This window comes from Rhinolophus sinicus, linkage group LG02, assembly GCF_036562045.2.
Source record: "Rhinolophus sinicus isolate RSC01 linkage group LG02, ASM3656204v1, whole genome shotgun sequence".
Lineage (NCBI taxonomy): Eukaryota > Metazoa > Chordata > Mammalia > Chiroptera > Rhinolophidae > Rhinolophus > Rhinolophus sinicus.
This window is the reverse complement of record NC_133752.1, coordinates 149,437,404-149,453,206: the sequence shown is the minus strand read 5'-3', so window position 1 is coordinate 149,453,206 and position 15,803 is coordinate 149,437,404. Positions and strand designations below refer to the sequence as shown.

General features: G+C 43.2%; 1 protein-coding gene across 6 annotated transcripts in view; it reads left to right on the top strand.

Annotated features, from left to right (window-relative positions):
* Window positions 1-15,803, top strand: part of DIP2B (disco interacting protein 2 homolog B) — a 220,793-nt gene that overhangs the window by 170,064 nt on the left and 34,926 nt on the right. For all 6 annotated transcript variants that reach the window (XR_012493969.1, XR_012493968.1, XM_074325685.1 and 3 more), the window contains 11 exons: window positions 525-646; window positions 1,909-2,020; window positions 4,273-4,382; window positions 4,872-5,002; window positions 6,891-7,059; window positions 7,879-8,049; window positions 9,108-9,169; window positions 10,076-10,133; window positions 12,322-12,396; window positions 13,610-13,787; window positions 15,104-15,227. Coding sequence is in view for 4 of the 6 variants with exons in the window: in XM_074325685.1 (XP_074181786.1) it covers window positions 525-646; window positions 1,909-2,020; window positions 4,273-4,382; window positions 4,872-5,002; window positions 6,891-7,059; window positions 7,879-8,049; window positions 9,108-9,169; window positions 10,076-10,133; window positions 12,322-12,396; window positions 13,610-13,787; window positions 15,104-15,227 (1,312 nt within the window). In the remaining 2 variants the exon portion in view is untranslated. The remainder of the gene's footprint in view (window positions 1-524; window positions 647-1,908; window positions 2,021-4,272; window positions 4,383-4,871; window positions 5,003-6,890; window positions 7,060-7,878; window positions 8,050-9,107; window positions 9,170-10,075; window positions 10,134-12,321; window positions 12,397-13,609; window positions 13,788-15,103; window positions 15,228-15,803) is intronic.

Below are 15,803 nucleotides of genomic sequence, written 5' to 3'. Positions count from 1 at the left end.
GGGGGCCACCCGCCCAGTCCTGGTATTGCAGAGTGTTCTTTGTATCCAGCCATGCTTTGTCTCCCTAAAACTTGCACCCACGGATGGAGCGAGATCTCAAAGTCTAATTGCTCTTCCCATAGTGACCTTCTAAATATTTAGAGAAAACTCAGGTGTTCCTCATCTCTCTTTTCCCCATTCTTTTATTTCCCAAGTTCACCCCTGATTTCTACCGTTATTTCACCCAACTGATACCAAGTAGTGATATCCACATACCTTCCTCAGGTATCTTTCAAGGGTTTTCTTCTGAATTCCTTTCTTGTTATTTATTCTTTGCTTCTTTCTATGTATTTTTAACTTGTTTTATGTGCTTCCTCCTTTACCTTCTATTCTCTCTTAATTTAAAAAAATTTCCTCTGCTAGTGTCTCTGTTAAATTATGGTCTAAATAATCTGTCTGGCACATGATGTGATGAACTCATTTTTGGAAGGCCTGCCTTTTCATTTCTCAGTGACCCCAGGCAGCTAAGTGACTCTGTCTTGCAGGCATCGAGTTAATCGCTGCGTTCTTTGGCTGCCTGTATGCGGGGTGCATACCTGTGACCGTCCGACCTCCTCATGCTCAGAACCTCACTGCCACATTGCCCACTGTCCGCATGATTGTGGATGTAAGTACCCAGGATATCTTGCCTTGTTCTCGTCTCATAAAAGCCAGAGTCAGACAACTAAGGGTCCTTACTAATTTTCCAGTTCTATTGAGTTGGGAAGTCAACTCTATCTCCTGAAAATGATCTTTTTCTTTAATCTGACCAAAGCGACCAGCATGATTCAGTGAAGTAAAGTAGAGAACATGGTTATGGGTGCGGTACAAAATTGTGTGAATTTATCATGAGCATTAAAGAGGTGATGAAGTTATCATTAGTAATTCTCCATAAAACTAGTTTTTCCCCCTTTTTAAAAAATGTTCTAATATTTTTTTCTGCACAATAACCAAGGTAATTTTTTGTATGCCAAACTGAATTCTCCCCAGTGTCAACTCACCTTTATTTTGGTTAATTCTATAAATTCAGTATGTATACTATTCGGTATAGTATTAAAAAAGTGTCCAAATCTTGCTCTGGAGGTGATAGAAGTTTCTACAGGATGTAAAAATTGAAAAAAATAAGAAAAATCTTTATTGCATCATATCCTAATGTACTTCAAAGCAAAGAGTTACAAAATTCCAATTTATGTAACATTTGTTTCTTTGAGAGCTGCTGCTCTGTCAGCAACTAGAGCCTGCAGCTTAAAAACTATGTTCACCATAGATGATTTTATTACAAAGTTCAGTTCAGCAAAATGCCCTTGTCATACCTGCAAGGTAGGCCAGAGCAGCAGAGAGGGAAGTTTCCTCTCTGACAGTTTATGGGGAGTGAGTCACTTTGCATTTCCTTGTGCGGTGAGGAGGAAAGCTGAGTTTCTGCGAGAGCACAGAGTCCCTCAAACTCAGGGTATGTTCTAGGTCTAGTTAGTTTTACCATTGACTAGACTGTTGCAAACACTTAACTCCTTCAGAGATGATCATTTGACTTCTCTTATTCCCCAGCAAAATCCTATTTTTATTTTATTATGGTCTTCATGAAACCAAAAGATTGTGGGATCCATACTGAGATTGTAAGTATGGAATCTTTGAGAATCGCTGTTATAAACAAAACCTGTGCTGTGAACAAGTTCATTACTCTGAGGTGGTTAAGTGTTATCAGGAGGACATTACCAGAAGGACAAATGTACAGGGAAACCCTGACCTCCATTATCCGATGTGTGTTCTTTGAAAAACTGATACTGCCCTGTCCAGTATGGCATGTGAGCTGCTTTTAGCAGTAGCCAGAGCCTGTGGTGCTACGTGGGAACTAAGCCTCCTGGTGCTTATTTCTGTTCATTTGTTTTCTAGGTCAGCAAAGCAGCCTGCATTCTCACCACACAGACCCTAATGAGGTTACTGAGGTCCCGAGAGGCGGCAGCAGCTGTGGATGTGAAAACCTGGCCAACCATCATTGACACAGGTGAGGGGGAGATTTTTCCAGAGCTGTTGAAGGAACAAGAACACGTACTCCCTGAAAGTTCCTAGATTCTCATGCCAAAGATGTTTACACAGCTCTAATGTCCTAACACATTCCCTCTGCTAAGACAGAAGCAAAACTTAATACCCAGTCAGCTTGCCTTGCCCAAAGGCTGGATACCGCAACAGCCAGATCCAGAAAAGCAGATCACAACATGCTAAGGACTCTTGAAACCAGAAGTGTCTCGCTGTTACCCGTGGCATCATGAAAAGGTGGTTAGGTTTTATGCTGAATACGACCATGTACATGTAAGGCCGTGTAAAATGTTGAGAAGATCTGACGTAGTCTAGATCTAGACGGGATACAGTCGAGACAGCGTTGGACTAGGAATCGGAAGGTCTGGTTCTAGTTCGAGCTTCAGACTCATTCTCTGTATAACCTTGTCTGAGATGCCCCTTTCCTGAAATACTGCCTACCCTTGCCTGACCCATATTTATTGAGAATATTAAGTGCAATAGACTATGAAAGTACCTTGAAAACCATAAAGTGCATGAATTTTAGATGGTCTTTCTACTAAAGAAGGGGACAAGACCCAGAGCTATGTGGAGAATGGCGGGATAGGAGTGAGTGAGTTGTGGAGTCACGCAGACGGTTTTAAATCCTGGTATCGTTCCTCTCTGAGGATCCCTACTAACTTGGGCAAAACTGTCTATAAAATGGGGGTTGTAATAACTACTTCATGGGATGGTAAAGATTAAAATGATGTAATGTAAAGCAACGCACACATAACCATGACATCTTTAATCGAGTCCCTACTATGTGCCAGCCATCTAACATGTATTACCTAATTTTGTCTAACATCAACCCTATGAGATTGGTGCTGTTTTTATCCTCATTTTACAGATAAGAAAACTGAGGCATAGGGAGGTTACATAAGTAGTAGCGCTGAAATTCATACCCAGTTAGTTTGGCTTCATTCCCAGCCTCTTAACCACTGATTTCCTCCCTAAGCTGTTTTCAGTAAGTGCCACATAATGTGCACATTATTATAGGAATATTACATGGGTTTAAATGCAGGGTGACATGCGTTTGTGGTTATTGTGGGCCAGATGCTGAACTAGATTTTTTTTTGCATTTGTTACGTACGGACATAAGCACAGTCATATACATATACAGTACATAACACAGATGGGTTGTGTTGGTGTTAACGATGCAGACTTTCCATGGTTATTGGACTCACGCACATTTCAGGAACACCTGAAACATGGGCTGTGAGACAGACACCAGGAAGGTTTCTTTAGGCACCTGAATGACCCTACCCAAACCAAGGTGGGAGATAAAGAAAGTCTTCTGTTTGACCAGAGATGGTCACCCGATGATATGAAGCTTTGAAAGTCAGAGTAGGAATTGTGTTTTGATTCAGAAAGCCAGAGGAGCCGTTGGAGAGCCCTGAGGGGGGGCCAGAAACATCCTTGGTTGGGACATATTTAGAGAGCAAGTTTGGTGGGCAGAAAGAGGTATATAAATAAATGAGCAAAGGAAAATAATCCTAATTCTAGGTTATCATTCTTAAAAATCTGCCATATCAACTTGGAGAAAATCAACTTTTAAAGCAGTCCGTGACTGAGAGCTCACATAGTGCTTTGCACACTAAACGTCAAAAAAAATAAATAAATAGATAAATAAATAAATAAACAAACATAAAGCAGTCTTTGATTAACATAACATGTACTAATCTGTAAATAATGAACTGTGACTTGAAATCAGCATAACAACTAAAGTTTTTTGAGCATTGAGTCAGTTGTTTTCAAATTGCTTTATATGAATAACTTCCCAACAATTCTATGTGGGTAGGTATTATTACCATTTAGAGAAAAGAAAACAGACAAAAAGAGGTTAAATAACTTCAAGGTCACATTGCTGAAAAATGGCAGCGCTGGGATTTGAGCAGCAGCAGTTTGCTCCCTTAGTCCGTGTTTTAAGCCACTATGTTATAATACCCCTCACTAACCTTGTAAATACACTGGCCTGATATAGATTTACTTTTTTATATTGTGTAGCGATGTCCTCAACCCCAGTCCACCTCTAGGAGTGACATACGTGAGCTGCTTGGTTAAATACGAGAAGCCTAAGCTTTAGCAAATCCCAGAAGCTAAATTTGGCCGTAGCAAGGCCACAGCGAACCAGTTGAAGAGCAGTGATTTTTCATGTTCCAACTTAACTGATCGACATTGGGTTTTTTCTTTTCCTTGCAGATGACTTACCCAGGAAAAGGTTACCTCAGCTGTATAAACCACCCACTCCTGAGATGTTGGCGTATCTTGATTTTAGTGTCTCAACAACTGGCATGCTTACAGGAGTGAAGGTAGAGTAGTCTGGGTTATATTCACTCACTCATGGGATGCTGGTAAAATGCCAGCACTGCAAAAAAGAGAGATGACCACTACCCCTGGAACTTTAGATGTAGAGGCCAACTGGTTGTACCCGAGACCAGTAGGCGGAGGATCAAGGGTCCCTGCTATATTTAAATAAAAGCATCGGCTCTTCCGGAATAAGTTATCCCAAGGAATTTGTGTTATGCCATGTCCTGAGCCTAGCATCGAAGCTAACAGATAATAAGAATTACAGTTAAAGCCAGTATGAAATCACAGATTCCTATTTAATGAAACAGTATTGACTAATGAACAGATATTTGTTACCTTAAGTTAGATTTAGAGTACGCTTTTGAACCAATGAAAAATGTACATCATTTTGAGGAGTTTGGGGGAATCGCAACTTCTCAAAACTCTTGTTGGAGCTGTTTTTCTGCCTGTGGGATGCCAGTTCCATCCTGTTCATGTTCCTTACTTTCCAGATGTCCCACTCTGCGGTCAATGCCCTTTGTAGAGCCATCAAGCTCCAGTGTGAGTTGTATTCTTCTCGGCAGATCGCCATCTGCCTTGACCCTTACTGTGGACTTGGCTTTGCACTCTGGTGTCTCTGCAGGTAGGAATGGAAAAGCAAAGAAACCATGCATGGGGATGTCTTTTGGAGCTATAACCATCTCATCCTTCCCTTTGCTCCCTTAATTTGGTAAAGTTTCGATGAAATGCTGCTTTTCCCAGACTTTGTGCACCTCATATATCTCTGATGTATGTTTAGTCTTGTTTGCATTCCCTCTTTTTCTTTTCTGTTAGTTTCATGCCTCATACAAATGGTCAGTGATCTTATTACCTGCTCTCTGTTCCATCTTGTAATCCTCATTTTAGAAGCAGAGCCAAGTAGAAGGATGATACTTGGGTGAAATATGTCGTGCTTTGACAGCCAGAACAAACCCCCTAGTCTTGGCAGGAAGGAATATAATGAGATGGGATGACAGTATGTGGTTGGAGAGTAGCACGTCCATCCTGGCCAGATTGTTTCTTGTGAAATAGCATGTTGTCACTCCTCCCACTGTCCTCCCAGGGACCTTACCTCAGACCCACATTTTCCCCTCCTAGGTGGACAGCTCCATGAGTCCTTCACAGACGTGTCCCTCTCAACATTCCTTCTGTGTCCCCATCTTTGTTAGGATGGGATCGTTCACCTAGGGACCCAAACTAGGAACTTGAGCATTACCTTCAACTTCTATATCTTTATGTCTCACATCCAGTTAAATGTCATGTCCTTTGGCTAAGTTGTTCCTAAATCTTTACATAGGAATTACCTGGGGGGGAGTATTGGAGGGGGTAGCTGGTTAGCTCAGCTGGTTAGTGCATGGAGCTAGAGCTGATAACAGCAAGGTTGCCCGTTTGATCTCCACATGGGCCACTGTGAGCTGTAAGCCCTCCTTAAAAAAAAAAAAAAAGAAAAAGGTTTCACCTTACTGGGGTGGCTGGTTAACTCAGCTGGTTAGAGGGCGGTGCTGATAACACCAAGGTTGTAGGTTCGATTCCCGCATGGGCCACTGTGAGCTGTGCCCTCCTTAAAAAAAATGATAATAAATGAAAAACAATGGCCCTTCCCCAGACTTACTAACTTAGGGACCACAATGTCAGAATATTTTAAATACAGGATTCTTGGGCTCCTGGTAATTCTGATCTATACTCAGGTTTAGGAAGTTGACGATTCGTGGCTGTAGACTGTACATATCATATGTGACCCTGCCATTTCTTCCTTTTTATCCCGGCTGCACTGTCGGGGTTCAAGACCTCATCATCTCTTACCTGGACTATTGCAGTCTCTGCTAACTATCTCTCAGCTTTTGGTGTCTCATGTCTCCAATCCCTCCTCCATATTGCTAATTTTGCCCCAACGTAAAACTGCAATGACTGCCTGCTCGGTAAAGTCTAAATCCTTCATACAACAGTTAAGCCCTTTCACTGTTTGACTCTAGCTCTTCTGGCCTCACTTCTCACCACTCCCCCATGCATCCTGTGCTCTAGTATTTCACACTGGGATACTATTTCTGACGACCTTAAACACTCCATGTAATTTTATACCTCTGTGCATTTGTATATGCTGTTCCTCTGCCTGGAATGCTCTCATCACCATCCCCACATCCTCCCGTCACTGTCAAATTCCTGCTCATTCTTCAAGTCCCAGCTCAAATGTCACGTCATTGAGACACCCCCAGCCCCAGCTTCCCCAGTTTGAATGACTTGCTCTTTATTCTATGATCTTGATGTCCTTTACTCACATCTCAGTTGCTGTGTGTACCACAGTCTGCTTTATTTTATAGTTATTGTGTCTTGTGAATTGTGTACGAAAAGGCTGATTCTCAGACCTTTATATCTAATGGGACTCCACACTGTCCTTCATGCTCAGTAAATATTTGTTGAATTGATGCTGTTCTAACACATCAAGATATCTAGGATGAATTGATAATGTCAGCTCTTGCCTTTCTTTATTGCAGTGTCTATTCAGGTCACCAGTCCATCTTAATTCCTCCTATGGAGTTAGAAAACAACCTTTCCCTCTGGCTCTCTACCGTCAACCAGTACAAAATAAGGGATACTTTCTGCTCCTATTCAGTAATGGAGCTCTGCACCAAAGGGCTTGGAAACCAAGTGGAGGTGCTAAAGGTAAGAAGCAGCTACTACAATAGGCAGTCCTGAGAGGTTTTCGAGAAACAGGCCAAGCGTGATGATACCAAGTAGGGGTTGACATATCTGCTTGGTTTTTTTCTAGGCAGTCAGACGGGTGTTTTATAAACCTCAGGAAGTTTATCCCTTCCACTTTCTAATTTAATGCACTCTTGCAGAGGTAATCTGAGTCTTCCTTGTGGAGAAGAAGGTGAAACTGGTTGGGAGGCTAACTGGAAATGACTTTATGTAAAGGTGAAAGGGAACTGTGACCACCAGTAGGATTTTTCCCAATAGAATTTGTAACCTTAGAGTATGAGAGAGCGACTGCCCCCAAAGACAAGGGTCCCTCATTCATGTGTGTATCCAGTTATCATATGTCTGACTGGCATGTGGGAGAGTCAGAAAACACTGAATTTTCTTTAATAGAGAGAGATGACGTTAAGAAGGAAAAAAAGAGACAAGAGATTTGATCTCCAGTGTATGAGATTTCTTTTCCTCTCAGTCCTATCTCTCCAGTTTAAAATAGGGAGAAATCTAAGGTACAGAAATGGGAGGGATAAAAATGGATTGCTGAGGAACCTAAGATTTGTAGGTGAAAGAAAAAAGCAATAGAGAATGAACACATTTAGCAATGGGTAATGACTTTAGTGGAATGCCTTGGCATTTTCTGAACCCTTTTGTCTTTTCCCTGGGCATCTGAGGTGAGACTAGACAGTTCCTTGGCTTTTCCTGACCAAAAAGATAGAGCAACGACCCTCTCTGTTCAGTTCTTTCATGACCCTGCCGACTTCAGCTCACACGCTTGGTGTCTTACAGACCAGAGGGATCAACCTCTCCTGCATCCGGACGTGCGTGGTGGTGGCTGAGGAGCGGCCCCGCGTTGCCCTGCAGCAGTCCTTCTCCAAGCTCTTTAAAGACATTGGTCTGTCCCCTCGGGCTGTCAGCACCACTTTTGGATCAAGAGTTAATGTCGCGATATGTTTACAGGTGACTATCACAAAATCTTCCTTGGGAACAAACAGAAGGGGAAGGTGCTCTGGAGCAGAGGCTCCGAACGAAGCCAGACCACCTGGCGTGAGCCTAGTCCACCTGCTTGCTGTGGGACCGTGGGCTTTGTATTTGGACTTGGCCATGACTCATCTTGCTGGTCTGTAAGATGAAGATAATATTATGGCCCTTCGCGGGTGGTTCTGTGGAATCACTGAGTTACTTGGAGCCATGGCCCACATTTGAGCAGCAATGTAAATGTTTACTCTCAGTGTAGTGCTGTGGTCCAATGACAATGACTGAAAGTCACACTAAGTCCTTTGTGAGTGTTATTTACATCTTACCTTCTGTTGTTCTGTCTGCTCCATATTTTATAACATTTTCTGCAAAGGAAGCACATATAAGCCTCTGTGCTTTTCTCCAACCAGATGGCAACTTTGCCATGTTATTATTCTTGGTGGGTAAAGAACAGAAAAGGGACTGAAATAACAGAAAAGAACTGAGTCTGATTGTATGTAGCTTGGTGGCTGTTAAGGTAAATGTAGGCACGGATGAGAGTGAGAGTAAAAGAAGGGGGCATGCATGGCTGGATATTTGTCAGGTCTTCTGTGACCGTGGTCAAGTGACTTTCAAGTAGCATCATGATGCTTTGACCTTGAAGCACGATCATGGGCCCCTTGCTGGCAGCTTGTGCCAGTGTTGGTCTTGAAAACCCCATGGAGGCTGGCCTGTCTCACCCCTACCTTGAGTCCAGGGACGAGGACCCTCCTCAGCCTGGTCACCTTTCAGGGCTGCTGTGGCCCCTGTGAGGAGGCTTCGGGCCCACTCTCCTGAGGGAGGAAAGGAAAAAACATGAGGCTAAATAAAGCCAGGCCGTGAGTCTCTCTCAGGTGTGGCGCATACCCTGCCTCGTGGTTGAAGACAGGGTGAGCTTTCAAAATAGAGTTTAGATTTTTCATGGATATGGCTAAATTATTTCTTGATTTGAAAATGTGAAATATGGAAATATAGTTCATTTTAATTTTAAATAAACAATGCATTGATTTCTTTTTCTTTAGGGAACCTCAGGGCCTGACCCAACTACTGTGTATGTAGATCTGAAATCCTTAAGACATGACAGGTACTGTAGACTTCTTATGCTCATTCCCTACTATAGTTGTTCAGCAGAAAAGTTCTGAGGCCCAAGAGCCAGCCCTCTGCCTCATCATTTGGTTTCTGTCTTCCAGGGGAGGATGGGAAGAGGGAAGGGATTTGTTTTCATTATTAATACTTGATAAGAGTTACATTTATAAGAAGAAAGCTTTAATTCTCACAGCTGCTACACTGTTCTTTAATATTAAGGTGTAACACTTAGTTCTTGCCTGTGTGAAAGTATTTTGAGACATTTGATATAAATTAAGCTAAAATGGGTAGGCTCTTTCCTCTGAAAGTTTAAAAATAAAAGATGGGACAGATAAGATAAATGTGGCAGAGTAGGGTTGTTGAAACAACCCTGTATCTCGACCCCAGGAGTGAAAAATCCTTCCTCCTCATCAGCTTACAGGAGAATTTTAGCTGTGTTCCAAGGTGAGCACCTGGCCCGAAGCCTTTGGGACCCTGTCCCGGGTCCCCCTGACTTGGGCCGTGTTCACTGGTGTGCCCCTGGCACTGACCCAGCCTGCACAGGTAGCGCATCTCCCCACTGCAGTGGTTCTCAGCCTGGAGAGATTTTGCCCTGCAGAGGACATTTGATAGTGTCTGGAGACATTTCTGGTTATCATAACAAGCGGGTTGCTACTGACATCTAGTGGGTAGATGCCTGGGATGTCGCTAAACATCCTAGAATACATAAGACAGCTCTTCACAAAAAATGATAACAAAACCTTATCTGACCCAAAACGTCAGCAATGCTGAGTTTGAGAAACTCTGCTCTAGCAAAAGAAGGAGTGGCAAAGCAGAGGTCTTGGGAAGTCAGTGTACAGCTATAGTAAACATGGCGTGATCATTTTTTAAAAACTCATATATGGTAAACCTGGTTCTTCCGCAGGGTTCGTCTTGTGGAACGGGGTGCCCCCCAGAGTTTGCTCCTCTCAGAGTCTGGAAAGGTAACTTGTTCTGTTAACCATTGTTGGGAAGGTGGCCTGTGTAGAGAAGTGGTGCATTTTAAAGAAACCTGAAGCCATGTAACATATTAGTACCCAGGGCAAGACTTAATTGAAATCTGGAGATAGCTCAACAATTTCAACTGAGCCAATACTTTCAAATTCATATGGGTATACAGATAAGGAGAATACTCAATATGAACTTTCTGAATTTCTGTAGATTTTTAAAAATCTGACTGACATGTTATTCTTATTTGACAATCCAGCAAAATTCAGTGTTCATTATATTCAAGGTGGAGAGATGAGCAACACTTAAAAAGAACCAGTTCTATCTTTATAAACGTTACAAGGAGAAAAATGGGTGGGGCAGATGGGGAGTGTGGTTTAGGGAAGACATACACATATTTATAGTTCAAAGAGAAATCAAAATGGGGAAGAAATTAAAGATCTTCGAGAGTCATTGTCTATGGGGATAAGATTTCTTACATGAGAATGAGGCTTTAAAAAGTTCAAGGAGAGGGCCGGCCCGGTGGCTCAGGCGGTTAGAGCTCCGTGCTCCTAACTCCGAAGGCTGCCGGTTCGATTCCCACATGGGCCAGTGGGCTCTCAACCACAAGGTTGTCAGTTCAATTCCTCGACTCCCGCAAGGGATGGTGGGCAGCGCCCCCTGCAACTAGTAATGGCAACTGGACCTGGAGCTGAGCTGTGCCCTCCATAACTAAGACTAAAAGGACAACAACTTGAAGCTGAACTAATATTGAAAGGACAACAACTTGACTTGGAAAAAAGTCCTGAAAGTACATACTGTTCCCCAATAAAGTCCTGTTCCCCTTCCCCAATAAAATCTTTTAAAAAAAGTAAAAGAAAATGTTCAAGGAGAGATTTAGTTATTGTCATAGTCCATTTGGGCTGCTATAACAGGCTACCATAGACTGGATGGCTTGTAAACAACAGAAACATGTCTCACAGTTCTGGAGTCTGGAAAGTCCAAGATCAAGGCACCAGCAGATTCTGGTGAGGGATTTCTGGGTCCTAGATGACCTTGTCACTGTGCCCTCACCTGGCGGAAGAGGCGAGAGAAATCCCTGGGTCTCTTTTAGAAGGGCATTAAGCCCTTCATGTGGGCTCTGATCACTTGCCAAAGGCCCCGCCTCTTAATACCATCACATTGGGGATTAGGTTTCGCAGTCCTAGTTGGGAACATGCATTCTATAGCAATTTGGAACAATTGACTAAGGGAGCTAGAATATCAGCATATGCTTTCAAGTTTCTCATCCCTTTAGTGATGATGCCTCAGAATCCCTTCTAAACTTTTGAAAGGCAGAGGGAAAAAATGGGAAGGAAAAGGGATCCTGCCTAACCTATCCAGTGATGGATCAACCCTGTGGGGAGCTGACTCCAGTTTCACTCTTCCATTTAAACTCTTCGGAGTGGACCTGGCTTGATCTTACCACCTTGTCAAATCTTCATCTGCCTCAGTGAGCGGTGGGGCACCTCAGGAGCTTTAGCCCAGTGCCTGGCCCTGACTAGCAGAAATGGTCTTTTCTCTTCCTTTCTCGAGGTTTTCGATGGATGAAATCAGATAATCATTGCAGGGTTTCTCAGGTAACTGCATACTCTAGAAACCCATGATGAGAAGGGAGGTTTAAGGGACAGAAAATGGGGACAGAGAGGCCCTGAGCTATCCTCTCAGCCAGCACTTGTTTCTTCCTTTTCCCTCCTGAGGCAGATGTGATGTCTTTCCGTTTTCCTGCAAAGCTGCCAGGGTCCCCTCTTGCTGTTCCAGTTCCTCTAACTCGAGCATTCACCGTAGACTGGAGCAGAGTCTCTCAGGAGACCCCTCCTTCTGCCATTTCTGCTTTAAGGGGCTTTACTGCCCCTTGTTACTTCCATAACAAGACAGATCAGGGAAAGGGCAATTACATGGTTAAGTAATTCCACAGATTCTTACTGTGATGGTTCTGGTCTGCAGTTGCTTCTCTTTGAAGAGAAGGTAGACTGACTGGTTGGTTCCCTGGTTTATTTTTGCAGATGAATCTTATTATACCTCTGGTCTCTACTGAGGACGATCCTGTGAGTGCCGTCTCAGTTAGCTCCTGCCTTTGTGCAGGGGAGGAAAGGGCAGGTAACTGCATTTCCTAGAGGTCGTTAGATTAAACTGAGCCTTTGTGTTTTCCCCTTTGATTCTTAGATTTTACCTGGAGTGAAAGTGGTTATTGTTAATCCCGAGACCAAAGGGCCTGTTGGAGACTCTCACCTTGGAGAGGTAAGGATAATTTTCACCTTTACTCTGAAAAGTCAGCAGTGAAGAACTTGAGGGTTCATATTCTACAAGTCAGTGAAACTGTGGATTTAGCTTTTTCCCCATTTTGAATTTTCATCTTTTAAAAGAGTTTTATTTAATCTTTCTCCATAAGGCACAAGACTGAAGTGGACAGAAGGGGAAGACTGAGACCAGGGTAGAGAAAAGATTTAGGCACCCAAACTAGAACTAGTCCCAGATTTGTCCACTGACTTTCCCTTAATTGAAAAGGAAAATGGGCAAATCCTACCTCTTTCTACCTATTAAGGAGCCACAAATAATTAAATTTTTTAAATTCATGCAAATTTTATATTCTATTCCAAAATGTATCCATTTTTGCATTAGTATAAAAATGTTTTTAAAGTCTTAATTTTTATTCTCCCAAATCTTTGAGAACACTGACGCTACATCCTGCAGCTTACTGAGAGGGGCATTGTAGGTTCAGGAGCCAGGGCGGCCTGGGCTCTGCCACTTACCAGCTTCTCAGTACTGGGCAAGTTACTTAACCTCTCCAGACCTCAGTTTCCTTAGCTGTAAATAGTAATTGCACCTATGTGGTAGAATTGTGTGACAATTAAATGCATTAGTACCTGTACCTGTAGTGCACATGGAGCTGTGCCTGTCACATAATGAGTTCTCAATACATGCTAGTGCTGTTACCATTGTTAGCCCTCTGTGTTTACATGGTAAATTCACACACCCTGCAGTGTGTCCCTGAGGGCTTCACACCTTAGTTTCAGAAGCTCAGAAATGATCCCTTGATGCCTTTGTGGGACTCTGAAAAATGAGCCAGGGAGGCAGTGTGGCATCCAGGTTAAGGGAATGGCCTCTGCCACACAGGCTTGGGTGTGAGTCTCCTTGTTTCTGCATTTCAAGTGAGTTACTTCTTGTTTTTTCATCTGTAAAATGGGAATAACTATAGTGCGACCTCCATTGTCATGCCATATATGTCAGGATTGATGGAGATAAGGCTTATAAATAAAGCACTTACTTCACTGTTCAGCACATTTCAAGTATTTCAGGTAAACACTTGAAATGTTAGCAGCCTTTATTGGTGCAGTTGTGTTGTTGTTAATATAAAAATGAAATTGAAAAACTAAAATCATCTGTCCCAAAATGAATTGACACACAATATATGTTCCTGATGAAATGTGACCGTGCCCTTTTCTTGTTGTAGATTTGGGTCAACAGTCCCCATACGGCTAGTGGCTATTACACCATCTACGATAGTGAGACTCTACAAGCTGATCATTTCAACACTCGTCTCAGCTTTGGGGATGCTGCTCAGACGCTCTGGGCTCGGACAGGATACCTTGGTTTTGTTCGCCGGACCGAACTCACAGCAGCCACTGGAGGTACCTCCCACACCAACTCTTCCCTTTTGCCCGGCTTTGTGTTTCAGCTAGTGGCACTGGCTGGCCTTCCTTAGCCTGCCTTCGGATTGTGGAGAGTATCTAATTATTCCCGTCTACAACTCTTAGACACATGTAGAAATTCATATTCATTTGAAGTAAGACTGCCCCTGTAAAGTACCTAGGAGGCAAGCACCCAGGGCACCACGTCAGCACCCCAAACTGTGGGTTAGCACAGTTGTAGTCATGGAGATTGCCTGATAAGGAGTGACTGCCTCTGGCAGAACACAGACCCCCAAACCAACTCCTGGGACAGGTCCCAAAACAACTCCACCGGCCACTCATGGCAGCGCATGGTACCACGGCAGCACATAGCAGCACACAGCAGCTCACGATGGCTGCTGACCACTCAGCTGGCTGCCATGTTTTGCTAAACTTTTCAGAAATCTACGTTTTCCTGAGAATATTGCATTCAGTAGACCCAGCAGCATCATCTCTTTTTCAAAATGTACTATCTATATAGATACCAACCACATAGCCCTGTATATAGAGTGTGTACATAAAATCTTTTTTAAAAATGAGATTTCTGCAATGTCCTAGCTAGATTACAACTCTGTTAAACCACCAGAACTAGTCTCTCCATATTCTATAATCCTACTCCTTATGCCTGGATTCCTTAAAGATGTCTGGACACAGTAATAAATGTTAATTTCTTCTCCGTCTCAGATCCTCTCTCTCCTCCCGCCTCCCCTCTCCCAGCCATCATCTGGCTAATGCCTACGTACCCTTCAAAGCTCAGCCTGGCTTCAGCTTTTCCAGGCCTCCCCTGAACCCTTGAGCAGAGCTTGGGGGGTGCCCTCTGCTCCTTTCACACCTTGTGCATACGCCTGTCACTGGGCTTACCACGTTACAGTGGGATACCTGTGTGTCTGTTTCCCCCGCTAGGCAGTAAGTATCCAGAGCAGGAATCATGTTTTGTCATCTTTGTCTCCCAGCACTTGGCACAATTCCTGGCACATAGTAGTGGTAATAATAATAGTAACAATAATAGCTAATTTTTTAGCACTTATAATGTACCAGGAATCATATAAACTACCGTACATGGATGATCTCATTTAGTCCTCATAGCAGACATTATCTTGTCTCACAGAGGAGGAAACAGGATTCAGAGACTTAAGTGATTTGCCCAAAGAAGCATAGCTGGTGAGTGATGGGGCCAGGTGACGGGGCAGACCGCCTGAACCGTGTGCTCTTACCTCCAACATTGTATCACACTCAGTATGTGTCTAATGAACCAAATTTCTTTTTCTTTCTATCAGAGCGTCATGACGCCTTATATGTTGTGGGCGCTCTGGACGAAACACTGGAGCTGAGAGGACTACGATACCACCCAATCGATATTGAGACCTCAGTGTCTCGGATCCACAGGAGCATTGCTGAATGGTAAATTCCCCCACAAAATAGGCTTCCCGCTTTAGTTGTAGTATCAAGCAACCTTGATCTAAGTAGTCAGCCATCTGCACCAGGTACCACCTGCAGACATAGAACTCCAAGGGGACTAGGAAAGTAAACAGACTGCTTCTTGTCTTGGTGTGCTGTATGCTGTGGCAGACAAGGCCGTGGAGACACTGAGACAGGCTCTTAGGAACCGCTGTGGAGCTGAGTCCCTTTTAAATGATAGACTCTTACCATTGGAAGGGATCTAACTCATCATCTGCCTCTAGAAAGTCAGTATAGTATGGTGGAAAGAACTATAACTGCAAGGTCAAAAAATCCAGCTTCAGGACCTGGCTCTCCCATGTAGGCTGCTTCTCTAATCTGTAAAATACTTTGTCACTTCCTGACTATGGGAAGGATTGGATGAGAATGTGTTTGTAAACTGTAATAGTAAGCAGATGAAAAGGATCGTTATTTTTATCTCATCCATTTCCTCTCAGTACAGGAAATCCCATACATTATCCCTGAGAAAGTATCATTCGACCTCACGTTGACTTAAAATTCCTTAAAATTAAAACTATC